Source organism: Oreochromis niloticus, linkage group LG3 (assembly GCF_001858045.2).
Source record: "Oreochromis niloticus isolate F11D_XX linkage group LG3, O_niloticus_UMD_NMBU, whole genome shotgun sequence".
In the NCBI taxonomy this organism is placed as follows: domain Eukaryota; kingdom Metazoa; phylum Chordata; class Actinopteri; order Cichliformes; family Cichlidae; genus Oreochromis; species Oreochromis niloticus.
Genome location: NC_031967.2, coordinates 10,962,158 through 10,981,145, shown reverse-complemented (window position 1 = coordinate 10,981,145; position 18,988 = coordinate 10,962,158). Strand labels below are relative to the sequence as shown.

The following is an 18,988-nucleotide window of genomic DNA, read 5'->3' as shown; positions in this document are numbered from 1 at the left end:
ATATTGACTACCATTGTTTGGAGGATTTACTGTCTTGGGGGTGTTTCCATAGCGATAACCAGCCTATGAAGCTATGAATCACTAGGATTTCCGAGTTGTGTTGACCTTTTTAGAAATGTGTTAATTTTTTGTTGTGTAAAAATTCAATTAACACCTAATGCGTATGCTGGAGTTTGAATATTTCAAGTCAAGAGTTAAGTCTGCATAAAACTGTCGAAGAACACAGTAGTCATGTAGGTTTTAAAAGGTCAACAATTTTTATTTTCCTTCCTTTTTTTTTTTTTTTTTTTTTTGCAATTTTACACAATGAGTTCATGCTTGTGACTTGGCTTTGCATATACACAAACCTGATATTCAATTAAATTTTTAATAGAGTGTCAAATCACAACAACAGTTGCCTCAAGACGCTTTATATTGTAAGGTAGATCCTACAATAATAATACATAGAAAACCCCAACAAACATGTGACCCCCTGTGAGCAAGCACTTTGGCGACAGTGAGAAGGAAAAACTCTCTTTTAACAGGAAGAAATCTCCGGCAGAACCAGGCTCAGGGGGCGGCCTAATATGACCATCCATATTAAGATATACCAACTTCAGTTTGTAAAGCTTCTGTTTACAATTGAGAGGCAGTCAAAAGAAATTTGGTGAACTGAGGGGCTGCATCAACCAGAATGTTGCTCATGCAAAGCTACTCCAGTAGAGCCTAAGAATAAAAGTGTGGAGATGGAAATTGGAATCGTGGGTTTAATTTAATTATCTTTTTTTTGAGCATAAGACAAATATGTGTAGCTCTAATTAAAACAACTAAGGAATCAACATGTGGGCATTTTAAAACGTCAAAGAAAACAATTTGAATTGTAATTTTAGTAAAATCAATAAACTTTTAACAATGATTTAAGAATAGTACATCGTTGTCAGAATGAATCAATAAATTATCTGTTGGTGTAAAAAAAATAAATGTCACAAGGGAGACATGAGGAAAAAAATGGACCTTTCTGACGATGATGGTTTAATTAAAAGTGCTGCATCATGATCATCTATCATATCTGATAGACAAAATATAATCTATGTATCCAAAAGTTTGGCATTGCTGTAAAGTTGGTGGTCACTTTGTAGCCTTAAAGCACCAACAGATTGCAATGAAGTATTACTCCCTGACTACATACAATTAAAAAAATAGTGGCAATAAATAAATTTTGTGCAACTAATATTTATTAAAGCTCCATTTGAGTGTTTTTTGTCCCAATAAATCACTTTCACAGGAACTTTACAACAATTGAAAACAGACTGGCGCTCCTTTGAAGTATACTTAGCTTGATTGCAAGAGAGAGTGAGGACGTCCTTAGAAATGGGACTACAACTACAAGGCCCCTTTTAAGTTGGTCCCCGCTGTGGATTTAAACAGTTACTCTGTGTGGGTTTAATAAAAGACAAATGGTAAAGTAGAGGTTTACGATACAGTCACGCAGAGCTGATTCTCAGAGCTGTCTCACGAGGCTCGTAACCTGAGATAATTGCTCTCCAACGCTGTCCTCCAGCTTCCACTAATTGGGTATCTCTGTGAAAGACTTTTTCACTGGCTCTTATTGTATTTCTTGCTCCTAGATACAGTTCATAAAGCAACGGCCTCGCAAAAAGAAAGTCTGTATCCTTTTCAAATTAGATTTAAATCTATTCACCCTGTGGTTAATTACTCAATTAGCCGATTACTTGAAGAATAGATGAATTGAGGTGCGCTGGCTATGAATGCCATGCTTATCATCACAGTTACTGTGATGGTGTTCAGTGGATACTGGTAATTGGTATCTTTGTGTTATTTGTGTGTTACATTTTGCAGGTATGAATTTAATTAAAAAACTTATCTGACTGTATTTGTTGAAACCTGAGGCCCTAATAACACATTCGTCCATGAACATCTCCACCAACATATATGGAACTATTTAATAGGTGTTGTCACACAGTGTGTAAAAGACCCACACAGTGATGTCACAAGAAAAATTCAACCCCTTAAAATGAGCTGAGGAGACCGTGACTGTTTCTTGTATCAGGCTGTAAACTTGTTTATTTTTGTTGGTCATTTTAACATGGGAGTCTGCAAAGATTAAATCGCCTTTCAACCATAGACTGTATAAAACACTGGTGTAGCTCCCAGATTGGAACAATTAAGCCAGTGTCGAATTGCCTTAAACTTGCAGTCTGTGTAAAGACCGAAAGCTGTGATTGCAAAAAGACATCTAGTCCTCTAGAAGTCTGTGGGAAAGCATCTTTCTGCATCGACCTCACTTTCTGACCAAACTATTTCCTAAGTCCTTTCACACAGAAAGAAACATGTACTGTCTTTGCTTTGCACTCTGCCTCAAGTGGCCACTAGGGGAACTGCAGTTTTTGGCACTTGGCATAATGGAGCTTCATATTTTAAATGTTTTAATCACATTTTTGTTTCTGTGCAGAAATGATAGTTAAGTTAACCAACTCTTGAATCGATCTTTATGGTATCTACAAAATCGAGCATAGGCTTTTCAATCAGATAATCGACATCCCTCAATGTTGTCACTCATTGGTGTCTAAGCAGCTAATCTCCTGTTGCTTCTGTTCGTCCTGTATCCTGGGGGAGTGAAAAGAGTATTGCATCACAGTGATAAGAAACTAATTCAGATTGAATCGGTGTGCTGGCTCATTTTTGACACAGATGTCATCGAAGCCACACCTTACAGTCGGTTTATCTCATACCTGCTGTGCTCTTTGTAAAAAAATCTATATGATTGTGGTTAAAAGTTACAAGATAAAGTCACTGATTACTAATGAAATGTGGTATGATGTTCGTCAAAGCTACAAGCTACCTCTGCTGGCGCCCTGTGGCATCTGGCCGGGAGTTGTTGGCGAGTGATCCTTTGGGTTGTGTGGTTTACAAGGTTTCTAAAGAAGTTTCTCAAGTATGAATCCACAGTGCTCGAAAACTATGCCTCTATCAACCAGTCAGGTTGCGTTTTACAAGCTTTCCTGCCCAGACATATCATGAGTGTTATGGTCCTGAAACTGAGACCAAAATATGGAGTTTCATATCACACTCGAGCTGTTCCATTTCACAACAACTTTTGAGATAGTGCCTCTTATCATTTGTGTGGACAGCATATGTTTAAAGAATGTAACTATATGCTGCTAACAATCATGCCGTCACATTGCCTGTGCTAAAAAGCCATGTGGGGCTGTGTTGTTTAAAGAATGCTTTAAAGCATAAACTGGAAATGCACCAGAATAATGAGGTTTGGTTTTGTTGATGATCCAGTAATGACACCATGTGATTGTGACATCTGTTTGATTCTTGATTGATTTCTTTCATATTCATCCTACCTCTTAAAATAATTAACCTAACTGTGGGTAAAGTATTAACCGGACCTATGATTTGAAGAATTAGTGCACTCCCTAATATATGTAGTAAAAATGAGTATGTGAGCACCAAAGATTTGCGTCACCATTTCAGTGTCTGACAAATGTTGAAATACGTCCCATCTCCCCCTCTGCTCCCATGTTGTGTTGTTGATTAATGGACTGAATAGTTTTAGCAGAACATTAAGATGTCAAATGAAGTTGCCCTTTGACCTTTTACATATAAAATCACACTCCTTCTCGGAAGTCTTGCTACTCGGTATCTTGGTAACGCCCCCCGGAGGTTATTTTGGGCAGTTATTTATTCCACTCCACAACCACTTGCGTCAGTCCAGCAATACCATTGGCTGAGTATGTTTCCCTGCTTGGCTGTCTTAAAGAAGACAATGGCTCAGGAGAGGTGGGTGATTCAGCAATGCCCATGATCCAAAGTACACAAAAAGGAGGAAAAAAAGATTGTAAAGTCCAAGCGCTGATCTTAACCCCAACTGTAAATCTCTGGTATGTCAACCTAAAATTATGATGATCTGAAACAGGTTTTCAAGTGTTCTCAAAAGCAGATACAGGAAGGGTTTGATGGATTGTTGCAGGATTACTAAATTAAAGAGTCCAATCTGCTCTGTAAGGATAAAATCTTTGTGTGGTCTGATCCAGAAATCCTGGTTAATCCAAAAGCTCATAACATTTATTTTTTGTAAGTGATGGAGTGACAAGATAGCACCGAAGGCACCTACTTTGTAATTGTCTTTTAATATTTGTTATGACAAGCCAGATTTTTAGTCACAGTTAACAGGGGAAACTTAGAAATGAACACAGCTGGAAGCTTTCCGGTGGTTTAAGTTCAGTGAAATGTTAGTTTATTTGGCAAAGGTCGGTGTGTTCAAATTAAGTCTCGCAAGCCAGCTGAAACACCTGAAGGTTATAAAGAGATTGAAAGAGGATGGGGTGGAAAAGCAAGGCGTGGAAAGGGACACTCAGTTCTTGTGATTCCTTTCCATATTGGATGGAGATTTTATCAAGAAAAAGGTATGCACCAAAGTATTACAGCATGTTAGAAGAAAGATGGCAGATGCACTCTTAACAATTTTTGCAGGATTTGATTAAAAATCTCTTTTTAGAAAAAGTTTGTTTGGATTATTTCTTATTTACCTTACTTTGTGCAATGGGATAAACGCTATGTGCAGAGTTATTAGGCAAGTCATAATTCCCATGATTCACTTTATTGTGTAATACTCTCAATCCAAACTCAAAGTTTAACAATATAAAAGTGAGTTTTGTTATCTTCAGGAGGAATATAATTATGCATATTATCTGGACATAATAAATTACAGAAAAGATTTTTCCAAATTCGCATCCTCAATTTTATACAGTGTGTGTATATAAAACACCGATGACGTGGTATGTCGGTTTCTAGAACTATTTGGAAGCAGCTCGGCCTCCAAAATGTGTCCAAAGATCCTCATTTGGTCATTTTTGAGGCGTCTGCTGGCCAAACAGTGGGCTGCTTGAAAAACGAAAGAGAAAAAATCTAAATATGACCATTTTCATCACTGCGGACATGTTGTCAGCAGTAGTTCTCCCTTTTCATTTTCCATAACACCTCTGAAATGTTCTTGGCCCATCAACCTGTAAACAGTTGCCATGTTTCAGTTGTCTTTACCTTGGCTTTTTGGCATTTAGTAGAGCTGAGGGACAACCAACAGAGTCAACAAAGTGCTCTGCAAAGCTGGTAATGGTGTGGGTGTGGAGCCCGACTCTCTGACAGCGGTTTCAGAAAGGATGCAATCCAAGTTGCAGTCAATACCGAACAACCATTCACGCCCTCTCCATCTTCCTCTACATCTTGTGCTGATCAGCCACAGGAGCGTGTGCAGCAAAACACTCATTCTCACACGATGCACTGCAAAACAACACACCACTCGTAATGCCTTGTTTGTATTGTTCATTGTACTTTTTAGCTTTTGAATATTTAATTTAACATTTCACATAAGAACTTTAGTTTTACTTCTTCTTTTTACATAGAGAGTTTACATTTTTATCATTCATATTTTCTTGTAATTGACCTTTTTCCAGTTTGCGGAGACATCCACGGGCAGTTCTTTGACCTGATGAAGCTGTTTGAAGTAGGAGGCTCACCAGCATCCACGCGCTACCTTTTCCTGGGGGACTACGTTGACAGAGGGTATTTCAGTATTGAAGTGAGTCTGTATATTTGCTTTTGTCCTCACCAGGGCCTAATCAAGTGTGACACACGCCATGTGCTCGGCTGAAGCTGTGTTTATTAATAGCTTTCTCTCAGCGTAGATCAAATCAGGCTGCAGATATTGTAGTGGTAATAGGCTTTTGTAATAATTTCAAATGTGGCCTGGAAAGCAAATGTCACAGCGAGGCTTGGAGTTATATATAGAGAGATTTTAAAATAAAGCAATATACAGATATTTAATCTGGGAATTTGCTTATATGTGTATATGGCCTGAAACATTATTCTTTTATTAATAAAAGAATAATGTATTGGCGTGTGCCATGAGCACAAAATGCAGAACTACTTTTATTGTACCACTCTGTGAAAGTGACACGATGTGACTCGATGGTTTTATGTTTCCAGCCTTTTAGAAATATGACAAGCTAACAGTTTCCTGCTTTCTTTTGTTCTGCTTTGTTTCAGTGTGTGCTGTACTTGTGGGCCTTAAAGATCCTTTACCCCAAAACACTGTTTTTGCTGCGTGGGAATCACGAATGTCGACATTTAACAGAGTATTTCACATTTAAGCAGGAATGTAAGTAACACTCACGCACTTAATGTTTCACCTTTTGATATAAAGCGAGTTAGTCTCCGAAGCTCTGCACGGGGAGGGAGGCAAATTGAGTTATCCTTGCTAAAAAGCTGTTTATTATGTGTGCAGTTCAGCCACTGACCTCAAACGTTCGCTTAAAAGCACACTCTGGCCTGTTACAGGATTCAGCCTTGATATTTGTACATGTCAAAAACATTTCTGTTGGATTCGGACGGGATAGGGGGGGAAAAAACCCAATGAAACCCGACAAAAGGGAAGTTTTTGGAACTGCGGAGAGCCTTTCCGTCCGAGGCCAGTGAACTTCCCTGATGTATGAGAGCGCCGTTGTTTGACTTGGCATCCTCTGTTCTCCCTGCCCTGTTTCTCCCCATGACAGGTAGAATTAAGTATTCAGAGAGGGTGTATGACGCATGTATGGACGCCTTCGACTGCCTTCCCCTGGCTGCACTTATGAACCAGCAGTTCCTGTGTGTACACGGAGGACTATCTCCAGAAATCACAAATCTTGATGACATCAGGAAAGTATGTGTCTGATTTTTTTTTTCCCCCCTTAATTTTAATAAAGCTACAGTCCTGTGTTTTAGCATGACATAACAGCATTGCTTGCAATGAGTGAAGTTATTCCTCCGGATCTGTGTGCAGACGTGGACATGCTGGATTGTAAGCAGCAGTCTGGTCCTACCTCTGATTAAAAAATGTTGAAGAGTCAGATCCAGCTTTCAGACTAATTCAATAATTCTAAATGGATTTTGTGGCTGCAATCAGAGGGCATGCATAATAGAATTTTCTCTATTGAAGTGTCTATCATGCTACCCATCCAGTAATCCACGAGCTTTTGTTGGAGAAAGAGCTACGCTTGCCTGAAAGCAAAGCCATTTATGTTCAGCGCTCGAAAAGACCGGCTGCCAGTTTTTGCAAGTTTTTTCAGGCCTTTCCTTGAAAGTTCCTTCCAGGTTCTGAAAGACGAGTGGTGTCTTTTGACACGTCACCCATATTGTGTTACCTCGAATACCATTCAAAATCCCTTCAGCAGACATGTTACTTAATTATGATCATAGCTGCAGTCGCCAGCTCGGCTCTCACAGAAGAAGCAATCTGTCCGTAGCAGTGCGAAGACTCCGTGTGTCATATTTCTATTCAAACAGACTGACGGGAGTCTTGACTTTTCCCCTTCCACAGCTAGACAGATTCAAAGAGCCCCCTGCATACGGTCCAATGTGTGATCTGCTGTGGTCCGACCCCCTGGAGGATTTTGGGAATGAGAAGAGCCAGGAGCACTTCACACACAACACAGTGCGAGGCTGTTCCTATTTCTACAGGTGAGTGTGTTCTGCGTTGATTTACAGTCATGTGATTTATTTATTTATTTTTAAGACATTTGTGTGTGTGTGTTTGTTTTCTTTTTGGATTCCAAGTAGCTGTCAGAAGGAAAGCGGCTTTAGTTTACACAGTTACATTCATCTGCAAGCCAACATTGTTTTTGTTGGGCAATCGGAATTAAAAACAAGATGTTGTTGGCGGTATCTTAGAAACTTTCGGTGCTCTTATTCCACTAAGTAAACTAAATAACCTGATTAGTTTTACTTTATGTGGGTTTTTTTCCTAAACAAAATATTTGAACTTGGAGGGGTGAAGGAGGGAAAAAAGAGTTAATAACTTCTCTCCTCCCGTCTCACAACGTTCACGCCTCTGCAACGTCTCAGCTGTGAGACGGCTGTTAGAGCGCGCTGTGCAATTGAGAAATCACAAAGACTCCTCCCTAGACTGTCGCCAGTATTTATGTAACCCACATTACCTTCAATTGAGCTGAGTAACTGAACAAACTGAGGAAATGCTCGGAGCAAGCGGTTCGCGCTGTCACAAAATGTAATGAACTGGCACATTACCACGAGGCGCAGTCCTGCTTCTAAATGCGCTCGGCACTCCCTCCACTCATTACGGCCTGAGTGATGCTTGCTTCGCCCTGGCGTGCCTCTGGCGAGCAGCAGAAGTCGTTGGAGATGTCCCCAGGCTCCTAATAAGCATTTTCTCATTTTCTTTTTTTTTTTTTTCCCAGGTGTTTCATAACTACTTACTTAATAGTATTTTAATGCTCAGAGAATGAGTGAGTCTTGATATTGCAGATCAACAAGTGGTTCTGTGGTAAAAGAATATTTTACCCACACGTGTTGTCACTTATGTCACTTAACTGACCAAAAATGTAAGCTCTGCGGCCTTTTTGCCTTATCGACCGATTCGATCACATGTTTGTGTTGTATCAGCATCCCAGTTAACCTTCTGCCACTCCGGTCAGAATTCCTCTGGAGTCTTTCTTTCATCGTTGTCCCCCCGACTCCATCTGCCCAGGGGATTGCTGCTATTTGGCATCACATTGAGTTTCAGGATTTATGAGACGGTTTTAGCCAGACCGAGAGAGAGCCATTCCTCAATACTCCAAACCTATCAGCTTCTTTATCCCCCCCCACACCATCGCCACAGGCACGCTCGTAACACTTTTACAAATGTTATTCAGGCGTGAAATTGCACATGTTTGAGATATGGCTGCTTTTTACAGACGCCTCCACTCGGTAGTGTGTATGAATAAGCCTACAGTGAATGTTTAAAAAAAACAAAAAACATCTGTAATCAGTTCATATAAACAACTTTAAAGCTTTAATTTTAACCTAGCGAACGAGCAAAGTTTCCTCTTGGATCGCACATGGCGAAGTAATTTCTTGTACATCTCTTCTTGTTGTCCAAGGAGCACATTAACATCTGTGCCCCGTTGTTGGACAGATGGGAGACGATCTAATCTCAGAACGCAAACTGCCAAAAGACAAATTAGGCCAAAATGTGTCTCGACTACCAAACAGCAGCATATGGCACATATCTACATCTGCTGGAGGAAATCAAGTGAGAAATCAAACATTTATTTCTAATTTCTCGTCCCCTGTAAAGAAAAACAAACTCATTGCGTCGTTAATTCCTTCATGGCATCTGCTCTCTCCTTTCACATGACTCCCAGCAGAACGCACGGGTTCTTGTGTCTACATGCACCACGATTGTTGATAGATTTCTCCTAATGCTTTCACTTTTAATAATTAATCTCTGCAGCGAGCGTGGAGTAAGACATCCCAAAAAACAACCAGTCAGATTAACGCTTGCTCGTATAAATTTGCTTGATAATGACCGTGTCCCAGAACGACTGTACAATAGGAAATGCAAATGTAAAGCTGCAAAATGCTTCTCTGCGGATCACACTTGAACAGAACTCCACAACAGCTTATCAGAGCCATTATGAAACCTCAGCGGTGCTTTGCGTTGATTATAGAGAAGTCTAAAAAGCTATTTTAAAATCAGCAGGTTTCGTCGTGCAGCGGTTGCTGAGGAAAATGTCTCGTTTGGTTTTGATTGCAGCGTGTGGGTGGCGTTCATTGTCGGGCAGAGGTGTCGAGCTAGGATTACAGAACCTAGTTTAAAATCCAGCCTGTATTTTATTCAAGAACTTAATATTACTTCAGTGAATCAAAGAGATTTGAGCATTCAGGGGTGTTCATTTCTTGGTGCACTTTTGTGTTTTTAACTTCTGGGTTGAATAAAAAGGGAGAAAAACTAATTGGGGTGTAGAGTTTGGCCCAGAGAGATGGGGATTTGAAGCAGACTGACAAAAAGCATTTCTAAGTAACTGAATTGTAGCAATGATTTTAAAAAAATCGAGAAGGATGTTGTAACCCAGAGTAGAAGAAGAAGCGGGCAGCTGTTGTGCAGCGCCCGGGGACCAGCTCCAGATGTAAGCCTCGGTCAAGGGCGCGACGACAGAACATCCAGCCTAGTTTTGACGGCAGGGGAAGCTGCTCTGAGATCAGGCTCCACACAAAAGGGCCCTGTCCTTTTAACATCACGAATGATATTTCAAATGCTCTCATTTAATTAACTTCTGCGGCTCGCACAGGGCTGTAAAGTGCCTTGAAATTTCATCTGCATCGCCGCAAGATGCCAGGGGAGGAGAGAAAAAAGAGAAACCTCTTGAATTTCGCCGCTGTTACTGTCGAATAAATCCTCCCACACTGAAGTGTTTCACATGTTGCGCGTCGGTGTCACTCATTTATTGCGAGTTGTCACTCACTTTGTGAATCGTGGGTTTCTTTGAAATGAACAAAACCTCGGCGTCCACTGGGGTTTTATTTTATTTATTTCATTTTTATTCGCGTGCGGGGTTGAAGCATCTCTCAAATGTTTGATGGGGAGGTTGTTTTTCAAGAAAACCTATAATGAGATCATTTTGTTCTTTTTTTTTTCTTAAAAAAAAATAAATGATTTTGAGGACAGGATAACCAGTGGAAGCTGGCGCTGCAGGATGGCAAACTGCAGAGTGGATCTCTGAAGCCTTATTGTACTGCAGTATGCTGGCAGTAAGGGTTTTGGTCATGCTGCTCACAAACTGAAAAGATCAGCTCAGGCTTTTATTCCTTAAAGTATTTCACTGTGTGTCACTCCATAAAATAAAATCCAGCATTTGAAAAGGGTCGCAGTCTTCATATGTTCTGAACCTTTTTTGAGAAATTAAGTGCATTATTGGTGATTATATGAGCTATGAGTTATCATTCCTTCACTCAGGAAGTGAAAGAGCCTGCTTTAAATTTCAGGTTAGATGTTAAGATCACCTTTAAAGGCTTTCATAATAATCTTTTGAGATGATGTATTTTTATTCAGTGTGCGGCCGGTTTTAGAGCTTGGCCACTGTTTCCCTGGGCGCAATCAATAAAGAGCCATGACTTATTTGGTTTTTCTATTGATTGTCCTTTCTTGGTCTTTCTGGGATTTTTCTTGACATGTGAGTAAACTAAATACCTCTTTTATTCAACAGCTACCCTGCAGTCTGTGACTTTCTACAACACAATAACTTATTATCTATCATCCGGGCCCATGAAGCACAGGATGCTGGGTGAGTGCTGTGGTATTTTGTCTTTTCCCATCCCACTGTCACACAGCAGAGCGATTCAGACGGGGGTATTAAATGAAAAGCCTTCCCCCTGGTGTCTAGGGGTTTGCGCCAGTCTGTCTGGGAGCAAGTTCAGGGCAGCCTGATCTTTGAGAGGAGCCACGTTAATCCAAGAAATGAAAAAGAAACCTCCGTGAGGAGCGAGCTGGCCAGATGTGAAGCGACAGGAATGATTCATGCAGCTCGTGGTGCGGTTTAAAAAGTGTTGCGCATTTCACATTTAGACACCTTTACATTTTTAACTACCCAGCAAATTTTTTGGCACAACAGGAGGTGTGATAAGCATTTAATCAGGATTTCTACAAAAATAAAGCCTCTTTGAAATGTTTTTGTTTTTTTAACACTGCCAGGTGGGTGGATGTGTCAAGCTGATCTTCCTCTAGGCAAGGTTAAGACAGTGGGAGGCACAGCAGCAAAGTTGTTTACCATTGCACTCCCACTGGGTGGTCACATGGGACACCTTGGCCCTCAGTTGAGATAGCTGCCCCAAGACACCTCAGACCACACATCATTAAGTTAATGGCTCCCATTTAGACTTAATTTGCAATACGCAGTGAATATACAGATATTTTTTTATGTCTGCAGTCTGTGGTCTAATAAATGGTCTAGGCTAGAACATGAAGCTTTAGTCCATTCCAGATATAAATACGTAGCATTCCCCATCATCAGTAGCTGTTAGCTGCATCAGACTACTCAGAACTTGGGACTTCAGCAAAGGGATTTACTCTCTGGAGGCACAGTGAAATATTAGGCCATAAAAATTATCACTACTAATCAAATCTCAAGGGTCAAATGCGGTTGAGTAATTCATGAATGAATAGTTGAAATGTTAACTGATGCTTCTCCCTGGAACTTCACAGATACCGCATGTACAGAAAGAGTCAGACCACTGGCTTCCCGTCCCTTATCACCATCTTCTCAGCACCTAACTATCTAGACGTGTACAACAACAAAGGTAAGAGCGTGGAATTTGTCGTAATCAGTCTCCTGTGGCTTGTAGCTTTTGAATACCAGATTGTGACATGTCGTGTTATGACTTGCCTAAGGCGACATAATATTCACTGTCAAGTCGATCCAGGCTGTAGAGTTGTTAGTGTCAGATTTGTTAAAGATGAATGACAGCACTGTGACGTCTCAAAATGCTTCGAAATCGCTGCAGGATAATTGTAGATATAACTAATAAGATTATGATTTTGGGGAGGTGATTTGTGCAGAATTGCTTTACATTCATAAACTGTATAAAAAGACAGACGCAGCTTCTATATCTGAAAAGTGAGGCCAGTGCAGACATGGCTTAACTCTTTACTGCTTAAAATCCTACTAGGAGTAACCTTAGAGGTTTTTCTGAAATGAGTGGTTTCTGTCCTATTTCAGGTCTACTTTTAGAACAAAATGACTGGGTGTGGATCAGAAGTTTGTGAGGGTGGTCTCTGCCTATGTGGCCACCCTTGGAAAAACCCAGAAGCTATTCTAGTGGTCATCGCACGAGATCTATATTGATATATATTCCAATAGAGTGCAACATTGATTTTAGTCAGGTAGTTTTGGGGAGGGAGCTGGTGTGAAGTGGCCTGGTGCCGCATCACTTGGCACCTAGCGACGCCCGATGCTGTGCTGCGGTGCCCGCGCGCCGAGATGGGCTCGCCTTTGTGCTGTGAGTCAGCACTTTTCCACGAGAGAACAGACAGTATCTGCTTTAACTGTGGGGGCACGTTTGGAATGGTGACATCGGTGGGAAAACCACAGGAAATGGGAAGGAAAGAGTGATGGAGGCTAGTTCGTGCTGTACTGCAATTCCTCTCTTGATGAAATGCCACATCACCGCAGTGGTTATTACACATGGAAGTGAGGGCTGTCCTATATGCAGGTGTGTGCCATCTTTGATGAGACATTAGGTTACATTTGTTTACTCTTTTTTTTTTTAAGCTGCCTCCTTCCCTACACAGTGAAGATGGTGGAGAAGTGTGGCACTGTGCCTTTGTTTATTATTAGAAACCTATTTGTTCCATGCCAACTAATCTTCCTAGGACTCACAGTCAACACAGCACAATCCAAACAAACAAAGTGATGTGAAGCACGTGTTTGGGTTTTTGTTTTGTTTTGGTTTTTAAGTTCTGGCAACCAATTGCCTGGAGAATCGTTTAGTCTTCTGGAGATCATAATGGAACAGCCGAAATATCAACTTTTTCTTCCCGATTTTGTCTCAACGCTTCTTTTAGATGTAGCTGGTGGATGTTCAGCTGATTAAAATACTACCCAGGGCATTGGTGGTTATCAGACAGAAAAGATTGCTTTGTGTTGTTTCAGAACTGACTTCATTTAGACATAAAAATATATCTTCCCCCAGAGTACAGGGTTTAAAAAAAATAAAATCAAATACAGTTTCTCAACATTTACTCTCCGTTGCAAAACGATGCACACTTTTTGACTAAATCCATTTTCTTAATGTAGCTACAAGCAGTAATGAAGGCAGTTCAGTAGAACACAGTCGTGACAGAAATGCGATCTAATCATGTTAAAAGCTGAGCAGTAAGCACTGATATATAAAAAATGCTTTTTTGCTCATTACAGAAAGTTACCAGACACAAGAATTACTTGTAGATATTAGGTTAAATCCATTTTTTGCAACTTGCTGGTTTTTATCTAGTTTTTTAGAATTATTTTTGTGTTTTTTCAAAATTTAAGGATACTTTTCGCTTGGTTGTAACAAACACTTTCTAAATTTTCAGTACAACTAATGTGATTCTTGACCATCTGTGTTAATTTTAGTAAAAATGTTTCCCCCTTAAAAAATAAAATAAAAATGAATTGTGACATTTCAATCTTTAGTGGGTGAAAACCAGTTTAACAGTCTGTCGTGAAGTTTTCTGCTTGATCTGATCAGTGTTTCGTATCTAAAAACCGGCCCTAGGCTGTTGTTCAGAAGTCTCTATATAAACACTCTTCTAACCTCCACCGCTGATGGTGTTGGATGGAGACCTGGATAAATTAAGGGACAGTTGCAAATCACTGTCAGGTTTTTAAGACTTCACAAATATGAGTGGGGAAAGGGAGTAGGTCCCAGCCACAAAAAATAAAACACTCCAACTAAAAGCTCTGAGATTTCATATCAACACTAAAGCAAATTACTTAGCTCCTATTCACTTGGCATCCACTTGACAGTTACACAAGTCCGTGAAACGATCCCACATTCCTGTTGATGCTCTTAACGAGTGCTGTGGGTGGGGTTCATTGGTAGAAGTAAAGCCCCTGTAATGAATTGCTGTGCTCTTAGCTTCATGCTGGAGCTCCACGCACACTGAGCAATGGCCCTGTGATTGATGGCCAAACGAGTGGGCGCATAAATTTTAAAGAGGAGGGAGGAGGCATCGACAGCTCCCATCAATCCCGCGTTAGGGGGTGGAAGGATTAACCAATGATACCTCTCCACGTGGGGGTAAAAAAGAAGAGAAGTGCACCTCCTATCAGAGAAGAGGAGGTGGAAGATATCTGAAGCAACACAAACTGACTCCTTTCCCAAAAGTAGACTGAACTTACTTGAAGGCTAGTTAGACTGCCGAACACATGATTGAGGACTTAATTCTATAAATTCCAGCTTTCGATGCCACCTCAGCCCTCAGTCCTCCTTTTTTCATTGAGTGTCAGATGCTGACCAGCTGTCCATCACTGCTCTGACCCCTTCAACCTTTCAGTAAAAAGTGACACAGGCGGTTGTGACATGGCAGAGGGAGGCTGTGTGAAATGAAAACTCAGCAGCAGTGATTTTGCAGTTTTCACTGTTTGATCTTTCTCGGTTTGGCTTCGGAAGTGACTGCAGTGGGGAGAGAGAGAGATGGAGTAGGGTAGAGGAAGTGGGTGTAGTTGGCAGTTGTACACTTTGGAGATTGCTTGTGCTTTTGTGTTAATGGAGTGCTTTGTGCTGCATCATTATTGACTGGTCCAGAAAATCAGCAACTAAGCCCCAATGGTTATGTTTCTTAGATTGGAGTAAAGCTAAACGACAGTGGTGCTGCACGAGCTGTTCACATGAAACATTTACTTCATCCACGACGACAGTGAAAGGTTGTTTGATCCATCTCGCTCGTGTCTCTTTCCTTCCTTCCTGTTTTCCTTTCAATTAAACAGAAAGTACCTGTTGACATCCCCTTGCAACTAATTATATACAATGCAAACTGGAAAGTAAGACAACGAGTGGTAACATCAGCAGCTGTATTGTATTGTAGGGCAGTTCAGTTCATGCATGGATTAGAGCCAAAGTGGAGCAGATCCAGTTTGGCTCTAGTTCACCGAGACGCCGCACATCGTGAGGACACACTGTGATACAGCAAATGCTCTTATTAATTTCTTAAAGTTCAAATCATTCGTGAGTTCTTCAGCTGTACATGGACAGCAGTCACTTTGATATGAAATGTTAGGCGGACATTGCAAAGGCTATTGATGAAGGTTGTGTTCTGTTTAGTTCCATAGCCTCGGTTGTTTGTGATTAGTACCGCCTCTTTCCCCACTATCTCATACCAAAATGACTGCTCTAAAATCTTTTCAGTCCCTGCAGTCCACGCGTGTGGCGTCAGCTTCTAAATGGCTGGTGTGAAAAGCTAACCCAGTGCAACTTTATACGCGAGGCATTAAAGGCAAATATGTAGTCAGCACCGAGTGTCGGAAGGACAGCGGGAATCTCCCCCTGGTCTCAAAGCAGATTTAACAGTCTTCGTTGCCAGGGAAACCGACTGGAGGCACTCCCTTATGAATAATGAATGAGCAGGCGTCTCTTTGCAATATCTGTGTTACCGTTGCAGCAGGCTTGGCCTCGGCTGCCCTGTTATCCACCGTCAGAGCAGCAGAGCCCTCTAGTGGCTGTCATGTAGCATGCTCTGGCAGTGGACGCAGAACTCTCAGCTGGTCCGTGCAAGCTTAAGTGACTTCCATCGTATGAAAAAGCTGCATATAATTGTGTTTTATAGTGGTGAGGAAAATAAAGTGCTTTAATGTCACCCTCATCTGCCCTGACAATACAGATGAGGGCACTGAATACATATTTGTCTCTAATGCCTCTTGTATTTTAAAAAAAGAAAAAAAAAAGCCTGAACAAGTGTGTTTGTTTGGTACGAGGCAGGTTGCTGGGTGTCTCTGTTCCTTTAAAAGGAATCCGATTTGAAGGAGCGACAACAGGGGAGCTGACCTTCTCCCCCGCTCTGCCTTTTTCCCTCTGGGCTTCCATGGCTGTATTCAATCAAGTGCCTCAACGATGTTTATGCAGTATGTGATGTTTATGCAATGGCTGCCCACGTGTGCGATTGCTTTCATGCACGCCAACGCGCAGGGATAAACACCCACAGCTCCGTCTGAGTGGAGTGTGTCGTAGCAATGCAGCACTGTTCTTATTAGAGCGGGTAGTAGTGTTTTGCTGATATTGATAATAATCCTGCATTAATTATACAAGTGTATGGATGTTCCCCTGCAGGAAAGTTTTCTGTTTGTATTGTGTTGCCTGGCACTTATGAGTGTTTAAGCATTACTTGAGCACCACTTTCAGTGCATACTACACACACACACACATTTGTATCAGAACTCTTACTGACCTGAATTGTGTTGTTCCTGAGGTTAAAGCTGCCTGGATGCCAGGTTTGATGACTTGCTATTCTTGAGTCTGAGAGGGGCTCAGGCAGGAAAGTCCCCCATGGTGACCCTGCCACAGTATCTGCTTACCTCAGATCTGGGCCACCAGACTGGCCTTGTGTATTAGAGAATCTGAGGCTGCTATATACAGCATGGATATATTTATGTTTGGCAGCTCTCATGTTTTCCTCCACACCCACGTTAACACTGTCTAATCATGGGTGAGGTCGCATGGGACACACTGTGGCCAGTGTTTTAGAGCTGGTTTCTGTGTGCGTGGATCTCGATTATAATGAGACATTTTGTAAAATAAACTGAGAAATATACTGTAAAACATACCAAAGATGGCACAAGCAGAAATGTATACTGGTGAAATGCTGTGTCTTCTTTTTATTACCTAAGATTTACCTGGCAAGTTCATAAGGAGTGACACATACCATGCTAGCTGTGTAATCCTTTTTGGAAAAGCAGGTGCTGTCAAGTAGGCTTAAGTTAAAGACCCAACACACAGCATATTTGTGCTTTTATTCTGCTGCTCTTTCTCCACCCTTACTGCGCACACCAGTTACCACACCCATTCGAGTCTCTCCTCTTAAATTATTAATTTGAGTAATTGAAAAGCACTGTGTGTGGATTTTTTTTAAGGCAAATGTAGATTTTTGTAAATATTCTCATGGGCAATCCTGCAAACTGAAACTGCTCTAAAAATAAGAAAAAAATAACATGTGAGTAACATATGAGTTCATATATCGATTGCCTAGAAACTAAGAATACATACTTTCATTACAATAATGATCATTATTGTGTCTAGTACCTTACTTTTCTGTCTATTCCTTCCTTTCCTCCTCACCAGGAACTGCTTTTCTGTTAACCAGTGAAAAGTGCTCGCCCTCATGAGCCCAAATGCTGAGCAATGTGTTCTGAGAGGTTATTCATGTATCCAATCCTTTCAAATGACAGACGACTTTCACCGACTGGGGGCAATAATCAATGCGCCGAGGAAATGTTCCAGAGCATCGATTTTTATTTTCTCCAAACGGTTACCTTCGTTTAGATGCTTGTGCAGTTTGCTAACTTTCATTTGCAGAAATCAGTTTGTACTTTTGCATTTAAATGAGTCCTTCTGTCAAAGTGAGAGATTGGCACATGCTGACTGTGTAGATATCACCTTAAAGTGGCAAAAAAAATATCCGCCTTTTAGTCTTTGTGTAGGTATTTTGTTCTAAACCGTTTTATTCACCATCATCTCCAGAGGCTGACTGACAGCATTTGACAAAATGTTGAGCGACGTCCAGGTTTCGGTGTCGACGTGGATGACAGTTTTGTCCACTTTTTCCTTTTTTCTTTTCGGGCAAATGGCACTCTGTAGTTATCAGTGGTTTTGTTGAATCACACCTCCGCACAGCACCTGCAGCTAATGAATCATTAACCAAGAACAGTAAGCGACTTTTAACATTGAATCCCACATCAAGTGTTTCATAATGCGACTGAATTAATTCGTTGTTTTAGGTTTTTAAAGAAGAAATGTTCAGGCCAGTCCCGAAATGCTTTCTTACTTCAACTAAAGGGGGAATAAAAAGTTACTTGTGAAGAATACATTACTATTCTTCCAGCGATTGCTCGGATGTTTGTTTCTTCTGTGTGTATACCATTAGCTCTTCAGCTGAGTACTTTGAGGGCTATTCTCCTCAGACCAAGTGTAAGAGCCATCATGACAGTGAAGGCTATAAGTGGTGGTTAGGAACAGGATAGAATCTAATAATGGACCTGGACCACAGTGAGAGCTGAGGCCTCTTTATCGACATAAATCCCAAATGTGTCATAAAATCATAAATCAAAACTTCCATTATAGACTTGGGTGGTATCTCTTTTTTCATACTTTGCTGACATTTCAGAGGAGTATATTATATTTGTTGGGTGAAGTAACCGCAACTTTCTTGAGGCAGATGGTACACGCAGCTTTGCCCTTGCTGGCGGACGGGTTTTTATCAACAGGATTAAATCCAAATGTTTCCATTGGGGTTTTTTTTCTGTCTTTCACAGCTCGCTGAGCTCAGCTGCCTTGTTCCACCAGTAGAGACTGAGCTCTGCACACTGCAATCCATGACCCCAATACATCTCTATATCATTTAATTTATTTAGAGATGTATACTCCCTGGTTTTCTTTATTTTGTGACCGTATTGAAGATTTCTACATCCCATAATAC

At 41.0% G+C, this 18,988-nt stretch overlaps 1 protein-coding gene across 3 annotated transcripts in view; it reads left to right on the top strand.

Moving 5' to 3' along the window:
• The window catches only part of LOC100703556 (serine/threonine-protein phosphatase 2B catalytic subunit alpha isoform), a 66,354-nt gene that overhangs the window by 33,975 nt on the left and 13,391 nt on the right, over nucleotides 1-18,988 (top strand). For all 3 annotated transcript variants that reach the window (XM_005468088.4, XM_005468091.4, XM_005468089.4), the window contains exons 3-8: nucleotides 5,463-5,587; nucleotides 6,055-6,166; nucleotides 6,561-6,706; nucleotides 7,364-7,503; nucleotides 11,031-11,108; nucleotides 12,026-12,120. In XM_005468088.4, the coding sequence (XP_005468145.1) occupies nucleotides 5,463-5,587; nucleotides 6,055-6,166; nucleotides 6,561-6,706; nucleotides 7,364-7,503; nucleotides 11,031-11,108; nucleotides 12,026-12,120 (696 nt within the window). The remainder of the gene's footprint in view (nucleotides 1-5,462; nucleotides 5,588-6,054; nucleotides 6,167-6,560; nucleotides 6,707-7,363; nucleotides 7,504-11,030; nucleotides 11,109-12,025; nucleotides 12,121-18,988) is intronic.